Below are 17,068 nucleotides of genomic sequence, written 5' to 3'. Positions count from 1 at the left end.
CCCCGGCGCCCCCGGGTTCGGCCTGGGTCCGCCGGCGCTGTTTTCGGCCCAAGCCGGCGAAAATCGGGCTCCTGGGGGCGCGACTGGGCCGTTTTTTCGGCGCCGGCGCGAAAAAATCGCCTGGGGAGGCCTTCCTGGGGGCGCGGCTGGAGATGCCCTAAGCTACATGTATTGAATATTTCAATGTTGACTCATACAAACTGAAATGAGTGAACAAACACCCTAAAATGGGTTTATATACATCTGATCCAGAAAAAAGTCAGAACATCTTATAATAGTGAACGGAGAAATTCAAGATGTTTTACTATCGCAAAAAATCTGCCAAAAACGTCTACATCCATAGTACCAAATAAATATGGTATGAAAACATATTTACGATGGATCTAATCATATAGATTTGATATCACACTTTGGTAACATTTTTCTGTAAATTTGATCTGAATTTAAATGTCTGACTTAACAAGGTACCCCCCCCCCCCCCCTCGGCGCGCGCGTGTGCGGAAAATGCCAAATTCTATGTTCAGTGTATAAAATTTTAAAAGGTCAAACAATGAAGCAACTGCCACTTCGACTTCCAACCTGACCCGTTACCTCTCGAAACCACGATTCTTCTAAGGAAATTGTTTAACTTTTAAGCAGTGTACATTGCAGATTTTGCAAAACCTTCTCAAATTTTTACCACACATTCTAGGGATTATATAATGACACCATGTCAGGTTTCATGTTTTTTGAAGTTCATTTGAATTTTTTGAAATTTAAAAACCAATAAACTCCATGTTCGGGGTCATGAATTTGCCTCTTGATGTTTGGAATTCTTTTCCTTTTCTTGGACAAGTGCATACATAGACTCAAGAACACAAATATGAGTTTTAACCCGTAACAAAGCAAAAATATGTTAAATCTACTCAATTGCTAGTGTGTTAATTTCTGCTGCCATTTATAACTTAAAATGTTGGTCACACCATCTTTGATTAGTCATATGTAAGAAGTTAAATACTCTATAAACTCATCAATTAGATGCTTTTTTGCAAAAATAATAATAATACATGCACAATAACAAAACTATACTAGTGTATATGTTACTATCTCTGTTTCTAAATGTGAGACGTTTTGGCAGTTTAAATTGAACTGGGAAAATATCTTATATTTAGAAATAGAGGGAATACTACTTAGCTAGAGTCCATGAGTAAACTTGCAGCTTCCCAAAGTCATCCAAATTTTTTTTGTAGAATGGTACATACTATTACAATATACTTATAACCCACAAAGTTTGTAGAATGATACATACTATTACACTGTACTCGTAACTATGCATGGGCTACCAATTCACCCCGGCGTGTCTGTCCACATATGCACGAGAGAGAGAGAGAGCTGAGCAAGAGAGAGAGAGAGAGAGAGAGAGAGAGAGAGAGAGAGAGAGAGAGAGAGAGAGAGAGAGCTGAGCAAGCGAGAGAGAGTCAAGAGAGAGGGCGAGAGAGCAAACAGTAGCAATGGAGCCATGGAGAGGATTGCGCCCAGAAAAGGAGGAGATGAAACATGGAAAAAGAAAAGGCATCTTGTGGACACAGAGTGAGAGATAGGGAGGCGCTGTGTTATGTGTGTGTCATGCGTGACCGTGGTCTGCGGCCGGGTGTACGTCCTCGAGAGTCGCGCCACCCTATGCATGCGTACGCAGGCTAGGCCCTGGGCAACGCAGCACTAGCTACATGCATGCATGGTCCCAATCCCGCTCCATGGAGGGAGGGAGGGAGGTCGCCTAGTGCCTATGCCGGTCCCTTGTCCCCTCCCTGCCCTAATACATCCAACGCTCTGCCCCCTGCAAAAACCGTAGCAACAGCACCGTACCACCCCCCTCCCTCTCTATGAGTAGTAGGAGACATGTATACACGACCGGATACGTCCACATCCTGATCATGTACATACATATATGCACATGCATGCCTTGCTGGTTGTCCAGTCTACTCGCTACAAAAAGCAAGCAAGATAGAGATTCTTTGGGCTTGAACAAAAATCACTTCTGCATTTCTTCTCCTTTGTCCCTAGCTTCTGGTTTTTCCTTACCCTTCTTAGACCTTGTACAATGCAAGATGCTTAGGGAAATGCTTATAGAGAAATAAACCAGTTTTTTCTTAAGCATCAGTGCTTCTTAGGCCTTGTACAATGCACGAACACGATGCTTATTTGTAGGCAGTAGACGCTTAATTAAGAACATCCTGTAGAGATAAGCATTGGTGCTTCAAAAACTCGGTTTATTTTATTAAGCACTACTCTTAGCACCTTGCAGCGTACATCTTAATAGTATTTCGGCTGAAGTAACAGCATGGCAAAATTGCTTCGAAAAAAATGTCGCAATCATTAAGTTTCAAACTTAACGTGTGTATCAGAATTTTGGAAGTTCAATTCTTTATCGGTCTTTTTGTATCAAAACTACTCAAATATGCAGTAATAAAGAATCTAAAAAACTGCATTCTAGTGAAACTTGATGTCTTCCTCGAAAAGAAAACACGAGAACAAAAGATGCCATGGTATGGATTCATAAAGGTTCTCAAAATAGAAGATTTCTTAAGTTTTGTGTTCTGATAGTTCATGATAAATATTTTTGCCAGGACGCGCAGCTGTTGAGGGGACAAAGAAATAGACAGATAGACAAAGAGAGGACGCATGAAAGATTGATAGTTATCAATCAAAAGGAGATTATCATAACCAAATTTGTATCGAATTTGGGCCACGGAGATACATTCATAGGCAAGTTAACAAGTCAAATCCTAATCCTACGATCTAAAGAGACTTTATAGGGAATTTTGATGCCACTGTCAAATTTGTGTATTTGAAACATGCTACTGCAAAAACAAAAGTAAAAAAACTAACTATTCCCTTCGATACAATTTTAGAGAGTTGTATTAAAGTAGCGTCAATTAATTTAGATCGGATGGAGTATTTGTTTTGGCAGGGAAGAAAAATACACTAACTAGGAATACTCGGATACTTAATTAAGGTGTATAGATTTAAAAAAAAAAATCCAAAATATAAGGTGTATTACATTGCACCACTCGTCTGGATAATGTTTTTAGGGATTTGATTACATTTTCTTATATTAGGAAAGCTTCTTTATTTTCTCATGCCAATTAGTCAGGAATAATCTCGCCTAAAACTTATGTAATTTTCCCTCCACGTGTGTTCTTTAATTTTCGTGCCAAAAACTATACACCTTATATTAAGGAACGGAGGGAGTATGTTATTGTGGTAGTGGGTCAGTGGCATAACATAAAAAAAATCTGTATATACAGTGGTATTTTGTGAGCACGCGATGTTACACCGTCGATTACCCTAATAATGTTGAAGGATAAAAATCCTCCAAAATTCATAAGTTCCTACATTCGAGTCCCTTAATCAACGACATGCATGTGTGTTAAGGGTAATATACGTAGGGTACCTATGTTGCACGTGCAAGTGTATACCCCCCCTACTAGTCGCTACGACCAATCATTCACTATACTTAGCCGAGCCCCCTGTCTCTCTCCAGCTATATATAGCGCCCGGCCGGCCGCCTCCTCCCCCACCCACAGACCAGCAATCAGACGAGCTAGCTAGCCTCAGGCGCAGCTAGTCATAGCTTTCTTTCTTTCTAGGCAGCACACCTCTCTTCCTCTCCAACGCTTGTTGCTCCCCTCGCTTCCAATCCAGCCTACTCAACTCAAACTTCCACACGCCGGGAGAGAAAGAGAGCCATGCACAGCTACAGAGCCATGCACCCCCACCCCCACCCGTACCACACCGCCCCTGCCCCTCCGACCAAGATGGCCAGTGGTGGCCATGGCGGCGCCACCGAGGATGACGACCAGTCCATGCTCCTCCTCTCCCTCTGGCCGCCCGGCCACCACCACGACGCAGCGGCCTCCTCCTCGGCGTGCTCCTCCCACTCCGTGGCCACTGCCGCGCACTCCACCGCGTCTTCGCCCTGGTTCAACCCAAGCCATGTCTACCATGGCTGTGGCGTTGGAGGCGGCGGCGGCGGCGGCGGCAGCGGCAGCTTCTTGTTCCACGAGCAGGACCCTAACGTGAGCGTGTCACTCTCCATCGCCCCTCCGTCTCCGTGCGGTGCCAATCTGGCTCCCTGCGGCGGGAGCTTCGCCGCGCCAGTCGCGCCGCCCTCGGCCGCCACGGCGGGCGGGAACCAGGTGCCCAGCCAGTACTGGATCCCCTCCGCCGCCGAGATCCTCGTCGGCTCCACCCAGTTCTCCTGCGCAGTCTGCAACAAGAGCTTCAACCGCTTCAACAACATGCAGGTAACACGATGATCTTTGTCGTACGTACAACATTTAATGCACTCCTGGTGCGGATCAACGTGTGGAGTATGTGTTCAAAGTACATGTGTTGAGCTTGAGCTTCTGGCTCTTCCCTGCAGATGCATATGTGGGGGCACGGGTCGCAGTACCGCAAGGGGTCGGAGTCGCTGCGGGGGGCGGTGACGGTGGGCACGGCTGCGCCGCCGCCGTCGCTGATGCGGCTGCCGTGCTACTGCTGCGCGGAGGGGTGCCGGAACAACATTGACCACCCGCGGGCGCGGCCGCTCAAGGACTTCCGCACGCTGCAGACGCACTACCGCCGTAAGCACGGCGCGCGGCCCTACGCGTGCCGCCGGTGCGGCAAGCGGTTCGCCGTGCGCGGCGACTGGCGCACCCACGAGAAGAACTGCGGCAAGCTGTGGTTCTGCGTCTGCGGCTCCGACTTCAAGCACAAGCGCTCCCTCAAGGACCACGTCCGCTCCTTCGGAGGCGGCCACGCGCCGCACATCATTGAGTCCGTGACCGTCGACGAGGATGAGGACGAGGACGACGAGCACGACGACGGCGACCTGCATCTGTACGATGAGAACGGCAACGCCGGCGATGGCAGCGACATGGTCTTGCTCTAGACAACTCCTCCTTCTTCGTTGTTAGCTTTGTTGCCTGCACGATGTCTTTAGTTAGTACTAGTCCACTATGGTACGTAGCTTCTAGGTTTAGTTTCGCATTGCTTCCCAAGTGCATCATCATTAGTACGTCCAGAGTGCTTGCATGGCGAGGTGTTACTGCCCTAGTGCAAGCTTAATTAACTACAACTGTATGTCTGTGTGTCTGTCTCATGGAAGAAGTGTCGTAGTACGTACGGTCAGAGTCATGCCGATCGACCGAGATGTGGTAGTGTACTGTGTCATGGTCACTTCATGTATTTGTCGTCTGGTCTTTATCTGCGTCTAAAGCCCTACCACTGTTTCATGGTGTCCCGTGCATGCGTCAAGATCGAGTACTACAAAAGAGCTAGAGGGAGAGAGGGGGTGCCATTTCTATCTTACTGGGTTTATTTTGGCGCAGAAAAGAGTTTTTACCACTGTGGTTTCTTTCCCCGATCGGCGACTCGTCAATCTCTCGGATGCTTCTCTTTTGTGCTTTCCCTCATGGGCGACTTGTCATGTCCCCCCGCAGTGACTGATGGGAGGGCGTTTCTGATCTTTTCCTCGATCGGCTCCTAGACACCAGGCCCTTTCTCCTGCTTGTCTTTTCACATATATGTGCAAACTCAACTACTCATCATCAACTAGGGTAACAAGGAATCATTTCCAATCCGCCTCTCCAGATAGAAATCTAAGGACCTCCAATGCAACAGCATGTGATCCATCTATTTCTCTCTTTAAAAAAAATAGTAGATAGACATACATAAAGAAAAAAAAAACTGAACCGACACTTTGGCAGGGCGCATTATGATGATATATATGCATATTAGTCCTGATTATGAGAAGCCTTTGACCAACACTATTAATATGTAAATTATGAGATATGAAACCATTACCATAAATAGGTATGTTGGAATATGACACCAACTTTATGTCACAGAGTATATACTAATAGAGAAATTGTTGGACAACGGTTTATGCAGAGTAATAAAAAACGGAGAGGGTGCAAAATTAAGACCTAAATCACTATGGTTGGTCAGATTGGCTTCAGGACCCTATTGATTTTCTCCTTACAAATTATGGTGCATTATTTTAACAATTATCTGATAATAAAGTTGGAAGAAGTTTTTCTTTTAACAATCACGGGTGGAGAGGGTCCTCTCTTGAATGCATTACTCAAAGGGTGTGGCTAGGACTCCGTCCACTGAGATTTAACTAAGTCTTAGTCAAGTGACATAGTATATAAGAAGAAGAATGGAAAAACTAAAAAGAAATTTTTTACATGAATCTCCATGCAAGATCAAAAGAATATAGCAACGACTGAGACCTAACAAAATCGACTGAGACTTAGCAAAACTGTTACTCAAAAAGGGCCATGAGTGACCAGGTTTACAGAGGTGCATCGGTGCAGGAGGAGAGGTACAACCGCCATGACATGGCGGCATCCTTCCGAAGAGGTGCTCTAAACCTACCCAACCAGAGAGTAAAAGCTGAAATAATGTTCCTAACGATTACATTGCTAGCAAGGGTGAGATTTCACAAAATTCGAGCATTACGTGAATCCCAAAGCTTCCACGAAATGCAAAGAGTGACTGTGGGCCAGAGGTCATTGTCGAGGTCGCAAAAAGTTCAAAAAACGAATCCAAATAATTTACACACAAGGAGGTGTATTCCACCAGGAATGTGGTGTCGGTAGGCTCCGTGATAGACTAGAAATTAGGGCCACAACACACATAGTTTGACAATTTTGAGGACAAATATTGGTCATTGGCCTTTTGGGTACATTGGCACATGGTCATGTGGTTTGCGGGCTTCCACACACCCATCTGCTTTTTATCGATTTTTTACTTCCTAATTTGGAAGACATGCAAATTTGTTTCATAGAAACCCTACTCAAAACCATAGTTTCAAGATTGAGAAGGTCATCATAGATGCCTAACCATTGAGGGGAATGTCGCCTCCCGCTGAGGAATAATCCCCATTAATGAGACAATACAATGACAAACACGATGTATGTTCCCTGATGGGATGGTGGTATAATCAACCTCCTAAACATCCGGTCCTGCGATTTTAGGGGCCCGGGGCGAGAATAGAGCTCGGGGCCCCTTAGAGCATGCTCTCGGAACTGATTTTCCAGCCGTCTTTCCTGCTTCCTATTCGATCCCAAGGGTCAATCTTGCATCTAACACCCGACGAATTTGCTTAGGAGGCTGAATTGGAAGTACTATCACATCCAGTGCATTTTGAGAGAAAAATAAATTAACCAGAATCATGGACTAGTTTCTTTTCCCTGACTAGTGCTAGCATCTGTGTGTTCATAGAACATTACAAAGACCAGATGCAACCCAATTAATTTTTTTGATGGGAAATTCAATCAGTTAAATGAGAAAGCATATATAGGTTGCAATTAGCACCAGACGTGGTGACTCTTAGAAAGATGGCACGTAATTCAATCAGTTAAGTAACCACGACCAATCAATCAATTATCAATGAAGATCGAATATTAATTATCATTTGTAACTTTTTATTAATTAGGAAAAGCAAAATAGTTAGGGCACAATACCTTATCTAGAATCAGTTTTTCATCTCCTTGATGGCTGATGGGAAACGCTGGCTAGAGTAGCAGCGCAGCATGGCGCATGCTCGGTGGTGGTTCCTCGTCCGCCGTCGTCCACTGATTCCGGCGGTCGAGAGGCCAAGAGGCGAAAATCCATCCTACGACAGCCGCCGACCGTGCCTTCCGTGCCTTGCGTGCGAGAAGTCGTAAACTGACTCGCCTCTCCAAGATCGCTGACTCAGATCCATGAACCACGCTTGTGCGTGATTAGTGGCCAACAACGTAGTATCTTGGGCCAATTTAGCAGCACGTTTCTTCAGCCCATGCAGGATTTCAACTTAGCAGCAGGCCTACATACGTCCCTGGGTGGGGGCCCCTCCACTCCGGGGGCCCGGGGCGGCCGCCCCCCCTGCCCCCCCATCAGGACCGGGCCTGAGAATAGGTTGTGTCTCTGTGTGAAGTGCGTGGGTGGTGTTGATGTATGCAACCCCCTTTTCGAAAAAAAAACACGATGTATGTTCCCTGGTGGGATGGTGGTATAACCAACCTCCTAAACATCAAACAACAGGTTGTGTCTCTGTGTGAAGTGCGTGGGTGGTGGTATATATGTGTGCGAGCGTGTGCATCTTTGTACCTTGCAGTTGACAAAAACATATATATCGTAAAGACAAAGAAAAAAAGGTTGTGCTCATAGGGGTTTTTCATTCATTGATCTATCCAGTTTCCTTGTAGAACATATGTATTTCCTTGTAGAACATGTAGTAATCGTTAAATCAAACAAAAAAATGTTGTGTGGAGAAAGATCATAGCTATATACTCCCTCTGTTTCAAAATATAAGTCTTTGTAGGGACTCACCTATGACTACATACGGAGCAAAATGAGTGAGTCTACACTCTAAAATGCATCTATATACATCCGTATGTGGTCCATAGTGCAATCTCTATAAAGACTTATATTTAGAAACGGAGGGAGCTGTAGTAGCTTATTTTGGATGAGCGAGATTATAACGACGGTAGATTTATTTTGGACAAGCATTATAGTCCCAAATGGTTTATTCCGGTGAGATTAGATGATAACACTACAGATTTTCAATATTTACGCAATCTCTTGCAAGAATACAAATATATTTGAGCAAAACTGAGAGGATCAGTCGGCTAGTTTTCATATATGTACCACATACACAAAGCTATATACGTACCAACCATGCATGCAAGTACCCATCTGTAGCCTTTATAATAATTCAGTGTTTTGGTAAAAAGTGAGTGATATGCATGTATGCTTCTACGGCCCAACGTACGCCATACAACTTTTCATGCATCTACATATCTCTGCCGTGTTTAGTAGGGTGGGGTACGTTGTAGACATACGCTTTTCTGCACATACGAGCCAGCATATGGAAAGGCAGTGGAAGGAGCCAAAGTCCTGAGTTAAGGCTAGCCAAGCCATGCCGTGCCATGTCATGCATGGGGGCAGGACCGGGGAGGGTGCAGCTTTTGGCTGCGGCACTCACTTGGCGCCCAAATGAATGAAAGAGAGGGAGAGGGAGAGCGAGAGCGAGAGAGCTGGAAATGGCCTTCGTCACGGCCTCCCATCCCTCTTCACCTTTCTTTACCCTTTTCCTTTTGCAGTACGTACTGCATGGTGCATGGCATGCCCCCCCTCCCCTCTGTCAAAGCTACACGCACCACCCGGCAGGCCTCTCTCTCTGGAGTCTGGAGACGGAGAGTGCATGCACATGGAGATGCAGATCAAAGCGATTGCTTTGCTAGGGTTAAGGTGAGAGAGGAGGCATGCATTGCTGTTGCTGCTGCCGAGCGAGAGAGAAGACTGCGGCCGGCCATGGCCAATGCATGCATGCATGCGATCGGCGGTCGTCGTGGCCTGTGCACGTACCAGACAGGCGGGCAGGAGGGCAGGAGGGCAGGAGGGGACTGCGTCTGCGTGCATGCATGGGAATGAGGGGTGTGGCGCCGCGGGATTGGCGCTGCGCCCGTCGATCGGTTCGTCGTCTGATGATCGAGCCGGCGACCGACCGACCATGGCGCCGCCTCAAAGTGAGTGCCGGCGCCTTGCACGCTTCGCCCAAAATCATGCATCTCGCTGCTGCTGCTGCGTGAAGCGTGATGGCATGCATGCAATCTCTCTTCAATGCTACAATGATTTCTTCTTGTACTGCAGATTACGCATCCAACCTGGGCTGCATGCGCTGCGTGGCGTGCACACCCTCTAATCGCCTTACCTTCAGTATGATGAAACGTATTTTAGTTCAACTAAATGAAGCACGCAAGTTCGTTGTATGAACTGCAGCTCCAGCGGTTTGCTCCCGTACGTACTGCAGTGCATGTGTGCATATATTGATATATAAAACGTAGAAAGGAGAAACGTGCATGGTTGGCATGCACTCGTATCGACACGTACCGTGCTGGCAGTAGGCCCTCACGGGGCGACACAGTGCGACCAACCTATCAGAAAAGCATGCATGGAGCTGTACATGCATGCACGCATACGTGTACGCACGCACGTACCTACGTACTTACACATGCATGGCATACTGGTTTGCTTGCTTTCTTTTATCAAAGGAACAGACATCCCCGCCTGCGTTGCACAGACAGCACAGTGCACACTGCGCATGCATACATATGCATGAAATGAAAGCATGTGCATGTGTGTGTGTTTGCATGGCGCTAGCTAGCTCTGCAGTTTTGCGTTCCTCTCATCGATCAGTTCATCAGGCCCTGCATGCAACGTACGCTGTGCTCCACAGTCGCTTTACCGCAGAGAGAGAGAGAGAGAGAGAGAGAGAGAGAGAGAGAGAGAGAGAGAGAAAGAGAGAGAGAGAGAGGCCTAGCTTAGCTAGCCACCCAGCGTGCAGCGGCAGCTGCTCGACCGATCGATCACCCACGTACAGAAAATTACTAGCATCCATGCATGCAACCATGGACCACAGTGCAACTATATTTGTCCCTCTGTCTCTATCTGCGCCCCGAGCCTGAACCTAGTGAGACACCGAGGAGGAGAGAGAGGGATGCTATCAGAGTAACGTGCGCAGCGTAGTCACGTCGCTACGGTGCCCTTGTACGATGCATGGACCCACGCGGCATGCATCTGGCAGGGAGGCTGATCATCCCGGGGCATCGTCCACTTGCTTGCATTTCAACGGTTGGATCCGGAATCAGATGGTAGAGCCACTGAGCCAGCCAAATGATTGATGTTAGATACGTACTATACTCCGGTTAGAGCATCCGCACCATTGTATATTACGGAGTAGACGCTAATATCAGCGGAACAGCAGATATCTCCCTCATCAACCCATCTACGCTTCTTTTACCATTTCCCAGCTTAGCACCAGATAGCTGCTAAGAGCTTCAATTTTGATTAAAATATATACATGAGATAATTTAAAATGAAAATATATTGCATAGAATCATATACTCACCCTAGTGCTGGTCGTAAAGTATTTTCGATCTTAGACGATTTCTCGCACTTTAGTGTTGCTTGGCATCCAGGGATACGAACACTTCTTAGAATCCAGTCTCATGCGTGTGCTTTGGCAAACCCTGAAGGAACTATTGTTGACATATGTTTTGAAAATAGGGGATGGATCGTTTTCATAATTGAAAATCATGTGGGTCCATTTATATCCAACATGTATACATAGGAAATAGAAAGTGCACGAGAAAAATTAAAACCGATTTCAGTGTCATACCAGTCAATATCTACTACAATCGGAAGAAATGGTGGTTGTGATCAGGTTGTTATATGCCATCATATAACATTTTTCTCACAATTAACGCCTTTTGCCTTTAAACTAATGAAATTTGTCGACATATTGCATACTCTCTGTGTAGAGTATGTTCTGAAAATTTATTAGGGTTTTATGCAGTACTTCAATTCTAGACTGAAGTTCTGTAATTGTCTCCTTGATTAATTACACCTAAACGAATGGTACATGTGAGAACACTGTTGTCTATATGCCTAAAAAGGGACAATGTAGTATGTGGCTCGTGGTTTTGTCTTTCGAGAGCGTGTTGGGCCCACGAGTAAGCTGACATGGGTTGCGCCCAGGGCACCATTTCTGGTGAAAGAACAACCACAAGAGTCTCCACGCATGGATGCTAGCTCCAAGCTATGGAGATTGGCAGACCCGCACAGACTTGCATATGCATGCATGCACAGTACATCTTCTTCGCAAACTCCGGCCTGGTCCCTACCCGATCTTCTCCACAAGTACCGTGGCCTTTAAAAACGCAATAGTCTAAACACGGGCCCGGTTTCTTTCTCTTTACTCCTTAGCTAGTTTGTCTCTTTTCGAGTACAGCGATTCTGTGCGCAGACTCATCTGCACCTGCACTGAAAAAAAATTCAAAGCAAATACTAGAAGAATTATAAAAAAACAACTTTTTTGCATGATACATAATTTGATGCGTGAGGTGCTCCAAATTTCAAATCATTTAGACATCTGAGTAGCTCTCGGCAAAAAATGACAAATTGGGCAGACCCTAATTTGTCATTTTTTGCTGAGAGCTAATCATACGTCCAAATAATCTGAAATTTGGAGCGCACCTCACTCACCAAATATTTACCATCCTTTTTTTGATTTTTTTTCTTGCTCGGGTGCGGATAGACTGGGCTCAGAAATGGACTATTCGGTCTCTTTTCCTCCTACTTTCCTACTTATATATCTACAACTAGGAGTCTTGTGGCGCCTTTTATTTCATCAACAATGGTTGCGGTTTTCTTTATATAGTATAAGGTCCAGATATTACCGGGGTGGCAAAAGCATTATTCGGGAGGTTTGTAATTTGAACTTAAATTTTACTTTGTGCTAAGTGTCCTAGAGTGGTAGAAAATACCCTGTTTTAAAAAGTGCACCACTATGTATCCCATTTAACACTCTAGTTTCCATATATCCAATTTTGCCAATTTGAATCTATGTGCGTGTCATTCTCGCTGGGGTGATGTGGCAAGTCAATGCGGTCTGAAGGGATCACATCAATGAAGAAAACGCCTCAACGATGCCGCTCACATCTTCATGGAGCAAGGTTTCTCATCTTCATGGAGCAAGGTTTCTACTTTGACTTTAACCCCACACCATAAATGGCTTCAGAATGGCTCGCCACATTAGATCGTAGTTGGATGTATGACGGCAATCCAAACACACATAGTTTTCATGTCTCTATGAATGACTCCTTTGAGTGAGGAGTGAAAGGGTACCATGAGGATATGATGTCCATTGATGCGGGACATCCTACAGACATCATCATGATAAGAGTTCATTTGACAAGTGGCACGTGAGACATCTACTTCACATACATAAAGATGAATCATCTCCTTTACATGTGTTTACTTGACCCCTTCGATGATGGTATACTACTTGACACCCGTCTTGTGTGCATGCATAGGTATTGTCGGAACTTCACAGATGAGGAGGAGGAGTGCAAGCACCAAGGAACACCTACATCATCCGCGAGGGAAGGTGGAGGCAAAGACAGAAGAAAACCTAGCCGCAACAAGCTATAGCCACCGGACGTCCGGTACTTGATGTTGTCGAGTGCACAGCCCCGCGAGGAATCGTCCGAAGACAAATGCTACAGCGGCCGGATGACCGACAACCACCGGCCATCCGATGATTCCAGCTACTAGACGTGCGACATCCATTGGAAATCCGATGCCAAGGCACCCGAGTGGAATTATCGGAAATTCGGTGCGTACCAAAGGTCCGGTGCCTCGCAAGCCACCGGACATCTAGTACCCACTCAACGTCCGACGCCTGCCTGTGCGTATGTGCAGGCCTTTGGCCTTGTATCTCGCTCCCACCTACCATTCTTTGACTAGGACTATAAATAGACCTCCCCTTACTCATCTCTAGGGTTAGACAAGAATAGATCTCATATTATAGAGCTTAACTCATGTACCTCCCCTTTTGGGATTCCTCTTGATAGAGGGACACTGTTGTTGGGGAACGTAGCAGAATTTTAAAATTTTCTACGCATCACCAAGATCAATCTATGGAGTCATCTAGCAACGAGGGAGAGAAGAGTGCATCTACATACCCTTGTAGATCACGCGCGGAAGCGTTCTAGAGAACGGGGTTGATGGAGTCGTACTCGTCGTGATCCAAATCACCGATGACCTAGCGTCGAACGGATGGCACCTCCGCGTTCAACACACGTACGGTTGGGAAGACGTCTCCTCCAACTTGATCCAACAAAGGGGAAGGAGAGGTTGATGAAGATCCAGCAGCACGACGGCGTGGTGGTGGAAGCAACGGTGATCTCGGCAGGGCTTCGCCAAGTTCAGGGAGAGGGAGGAGTGTCATGGGAGGGAGAGGGAGAGGCCAGGGGCTAGGGTGCGGCTGCCCTCCCTCCCCCCCACTATTTATAGGACCCCTAGGGGGGCGCCGGCCCTAGGAGATGCCATCTCCAAGGGGGGGGGCGGCGGCCAAGGGGGTGGAGTGCCCCCAAGCCAAGTGGGGCGCCCCCACCCCTAGGGTTTCCAACCCTAGGCGCAGGGGAGGCCCATGGGGGGCGCACCAGCCCACTAGGGGCTGGTTCCCCTCCCACTTCAGCCCATGGGCCCCTCCGGGATAGGTGGCCCCACCCGATGGACCCCCGGGACCCTTCCGGTGGTCCCGGTACAATACCGATTACCCCCGAAACCTTCCCGATGGCCGAAACTTGACTTCCTATATATAAATCTTCACCTCCGGACCATTCCAAAACTCCTCGTGACGTCCGGGATCTCATCCGGGACTCCGAACAACTTTTGGGTTACCGTATGCTAATATCTCAATAACCCTAGCGTCACCGAACCTTAAGTGTGTAGACCCTACGGGTTCGGGAGACACGCAGACATGACCGAGACGACTCTCCGGTCAATAACCAACATCGGGATCTGGATACCCATGTTGGCTCCCACATGCTCCTCGATGATCTCATCGGATGAACCACGCTGTCGAGGATTCAATCAATCCCGTATACAATTCCCTTTGTCAATCGGTACGTTACTTGCCCGAGACTCGATCGTCGGTATCCCAATACCTCGTTCAATCTCGTTACCGGCAAGTCACTTTAATCATACCGTAATGCATGATCCCGTGATCAACCACTTGGTCGCATTAAGCTCATTATGATGATGCATTACTGAGTGGGCCCAGAGATACATCTCCATCATACGGAGTGACAAATCCCAGTCTCGATTCGTGCCAACCCAACAGACACTTTCGGAGATACCTGTAGTGTACCTTTATAGTCACCCAGTTACGTTGTGACGTTTGGCACACCCAAAGCACTCCTACGGTATCCGGGAGTTGCACAATCTCATGGTCTAAGGAAATGATACTTGACATTCGGAAAAGCTATAGCAAATGAACTACACAATCTTTGAGCTATGCTTAGGATTGGGTCTTGCCCATCACATCATTCTCCTAATGATGTGATCCCGTTATCAATGACATCCAATGTCCATAGTCAGGAAATCATGACTATCTTTTGATGAACGAGCTAGTCAACTAGAGGCTCACTAGGGACGTGTTGTGGTCTATGTATTCACACATGTATTATGATTTCCGGATAACACAATTATAGCATGAACAATAGACAATTATCATGAACAAAGAAATATAATAATAACCATTTTATTATTGCCTCTAGGGCATATTTCCAATAGTCTCCCACTTGCACTAGAGTCAATAGTCTAGTTACATTGTGATGAATCGAACACCCATGCAGTTCTGGTGTTGATCATGTTTTGCTCTAGGGAGAGGTTTAGTCAACGGATCTTCCACATTCAGGTCCGTATGTACTTTACAAATATCTATGTCTCCATTTTGAACACTTTCACGAATGGAGTTGAAGCGACGCTTGATATGCCTGGTCTTCCTGTGAAACATGGGCTCCTTGGCAAGGGCAATAGCTCCAGTGTTGTCACATAAGAGAGTAATCGGGCCCGACGCATTGGGTATGACTCCTAGGTCGGTAATGTACTCCTTCACCCAGATTGCCTCTTGTGCTGCCTCCGAGGCTGACATGTACTCCGCTTCACATGTAGATCCCGCCACAATGCTTTGCTTGCAACTGCACCAACTTACTGCCCCATCATTCAAAATATACACGTATCCGGTTTGTGACTTAGAGTCATCCAGATCTGTGTCGAAGCTAGCATCGACGTAACCCTTTACGATGAGCTCTTCGTCACCTCCATAAATGAGAAACATATCCTTAGTCCTCTTCAGGTACTTCAGGATATTCTTGACCGCTGTCCAGTGTTCCATGCCGGATTACTTTGGTACCTTCCTACCAAACTTACGGCAAGGTTTACATCAGGTCTGGTACACAGCATAGCATACATGATAGACCCTATGGCCGAGGCATAGGGGACGACACTCATCTTTTCTCTATCTTCTGCCGTGGTCGGGCATTGAGCCGTGCTCAATCTCGTACCTTGCAATACAGGCAAGAACCCCTTCTTTGACTGACCCATTTTGAACTTCTTCAATATCTTGTCAAGGTACGTACTCTGTGAAAGACCAATGAGGCGTCTCGATCTATCTCTATAGATCTTGATGCCTAATATATAAGCAGCTTCTCCAAGATCCTTCATTGAAAAACACTTGTTCAAGTAGGCCTTTATGCTTTCCAAGAATTCTATATCATTTCCCATCAACAGTATGTCATCCACATACAATATGATAAATGCTACAGAGCTCCCACTCACTTTCTTGTAAATGCAGGCTTCTCCATAAGTCTGCGTAAACTCAAACGCTTTGATCATCTCATCAAAACGAATGTTCCAACTCCGAGATGCTTGCACCAACCCATAGATCTAGCGTTGGAGCTTGCACACCTTGTCAGCATTCTTAGGATCGACAAAACCTTCCGGCTGCATCATATACAATTCTTCCTTAAGGAAACCATTAAGGAATGCCGTTTTGACGTCCATTTGCCATATTTCATAATCATAGAATGCGACAATTGCTAACATGATTCGGACGGACTTCAGCTTCGCTACGGGTGAGAAAGTCTCGTCGTAGTCAACCCCTTGAACTTGTCGATAACCCTTAGCGACAAGCCGAGCTTTATAGATGGTTACATTACCATCCGCGTCTGTCTTCTTCTTAAAGATCCATTTATTTTTTATGGCTCGCTGATCATCAGGCAAGTTAGTCAAAGTCCATACTTCGTTTTCATACATGGATCCTATCTCGGATTTCATGGCTTCCAGCCATTTGTCGGAATCTGGGCCCACCATCGCTTCTTCATAGTTCAAAGGTTCACCGTTGCCTAACAACATGATTTCCAAGACAGGGTTGCCGTACCACTCTGGTGCGGAACGTGTCCTTGTGGACCTACGAAGTTCAGTAGCAACTTGATCTGAAGTTTCATGATCATCATCATTAACTTCCTCTCTAGTCGGTGCAGGCACTTCAGGAACAATTTCCTGAGCTGCGCCACTCTCCGGTTCAAGAGGTAATACTTCATCAAGTTCTACTTTCCTCCCACTTATTTCTTTCGAGAGAAACTCTTTCTCTAGAAAGGATTCATTCTTGGCAACAAAGATCTTGCCTTCGGATCTGAGG

At 46.4% G+C, this 17,068-nt stretch overlaps 1 protein-coding gene across 1 annotated transcript; it reads left to right on the top strand.

The window, feature by feature from the left end:
- The first annotated feature begins 3,394 nt into the window (after positions 1-3,394).
- On the top strand, positions 3,395-5,266 carry LOC123106952 (zinc finger protein WIP6). The gene is made up of 2 exons (XM_044528978.1): positions 3,395-4,286; positions 4,406-5,266. Exons 1-2 carry the CDS (start codon positions 3,729-3,731, stop codon positions 4,913-4,915), a joined length of 1,068 nt encoding a protein of 355 aa, XP_044384913.1. The 5' UTR covers positions 3,395-3,728; the 3' UTR covers positions 4,916-5,266.
- The last annotated feature ends 11,802 nt before the right edge of the window (positions 5,267-17,068 follow it).

The sequence above is a fragment of the Triticum aestivum genome, chromosome 5A, assembly GCF_018294505.1.
Source record: "Triticum aestivum cultivar Chinese Spring chromosome 5A, IWGSC CS RefSeq v2.1, whole genome shotgun sequence".
NCBI classification, from domain to species: domain Eukaryota; kingdom Viridiplantae; phylum Streptophyta; class Magnoliopsida; order Poales; family Poaceae; genus Triticum; species Triticum aestivum.
Note: the sequence above shows the minus strand (reverse complement) of the source record. Positions and strands in the feature narration are given on the sequence as shown.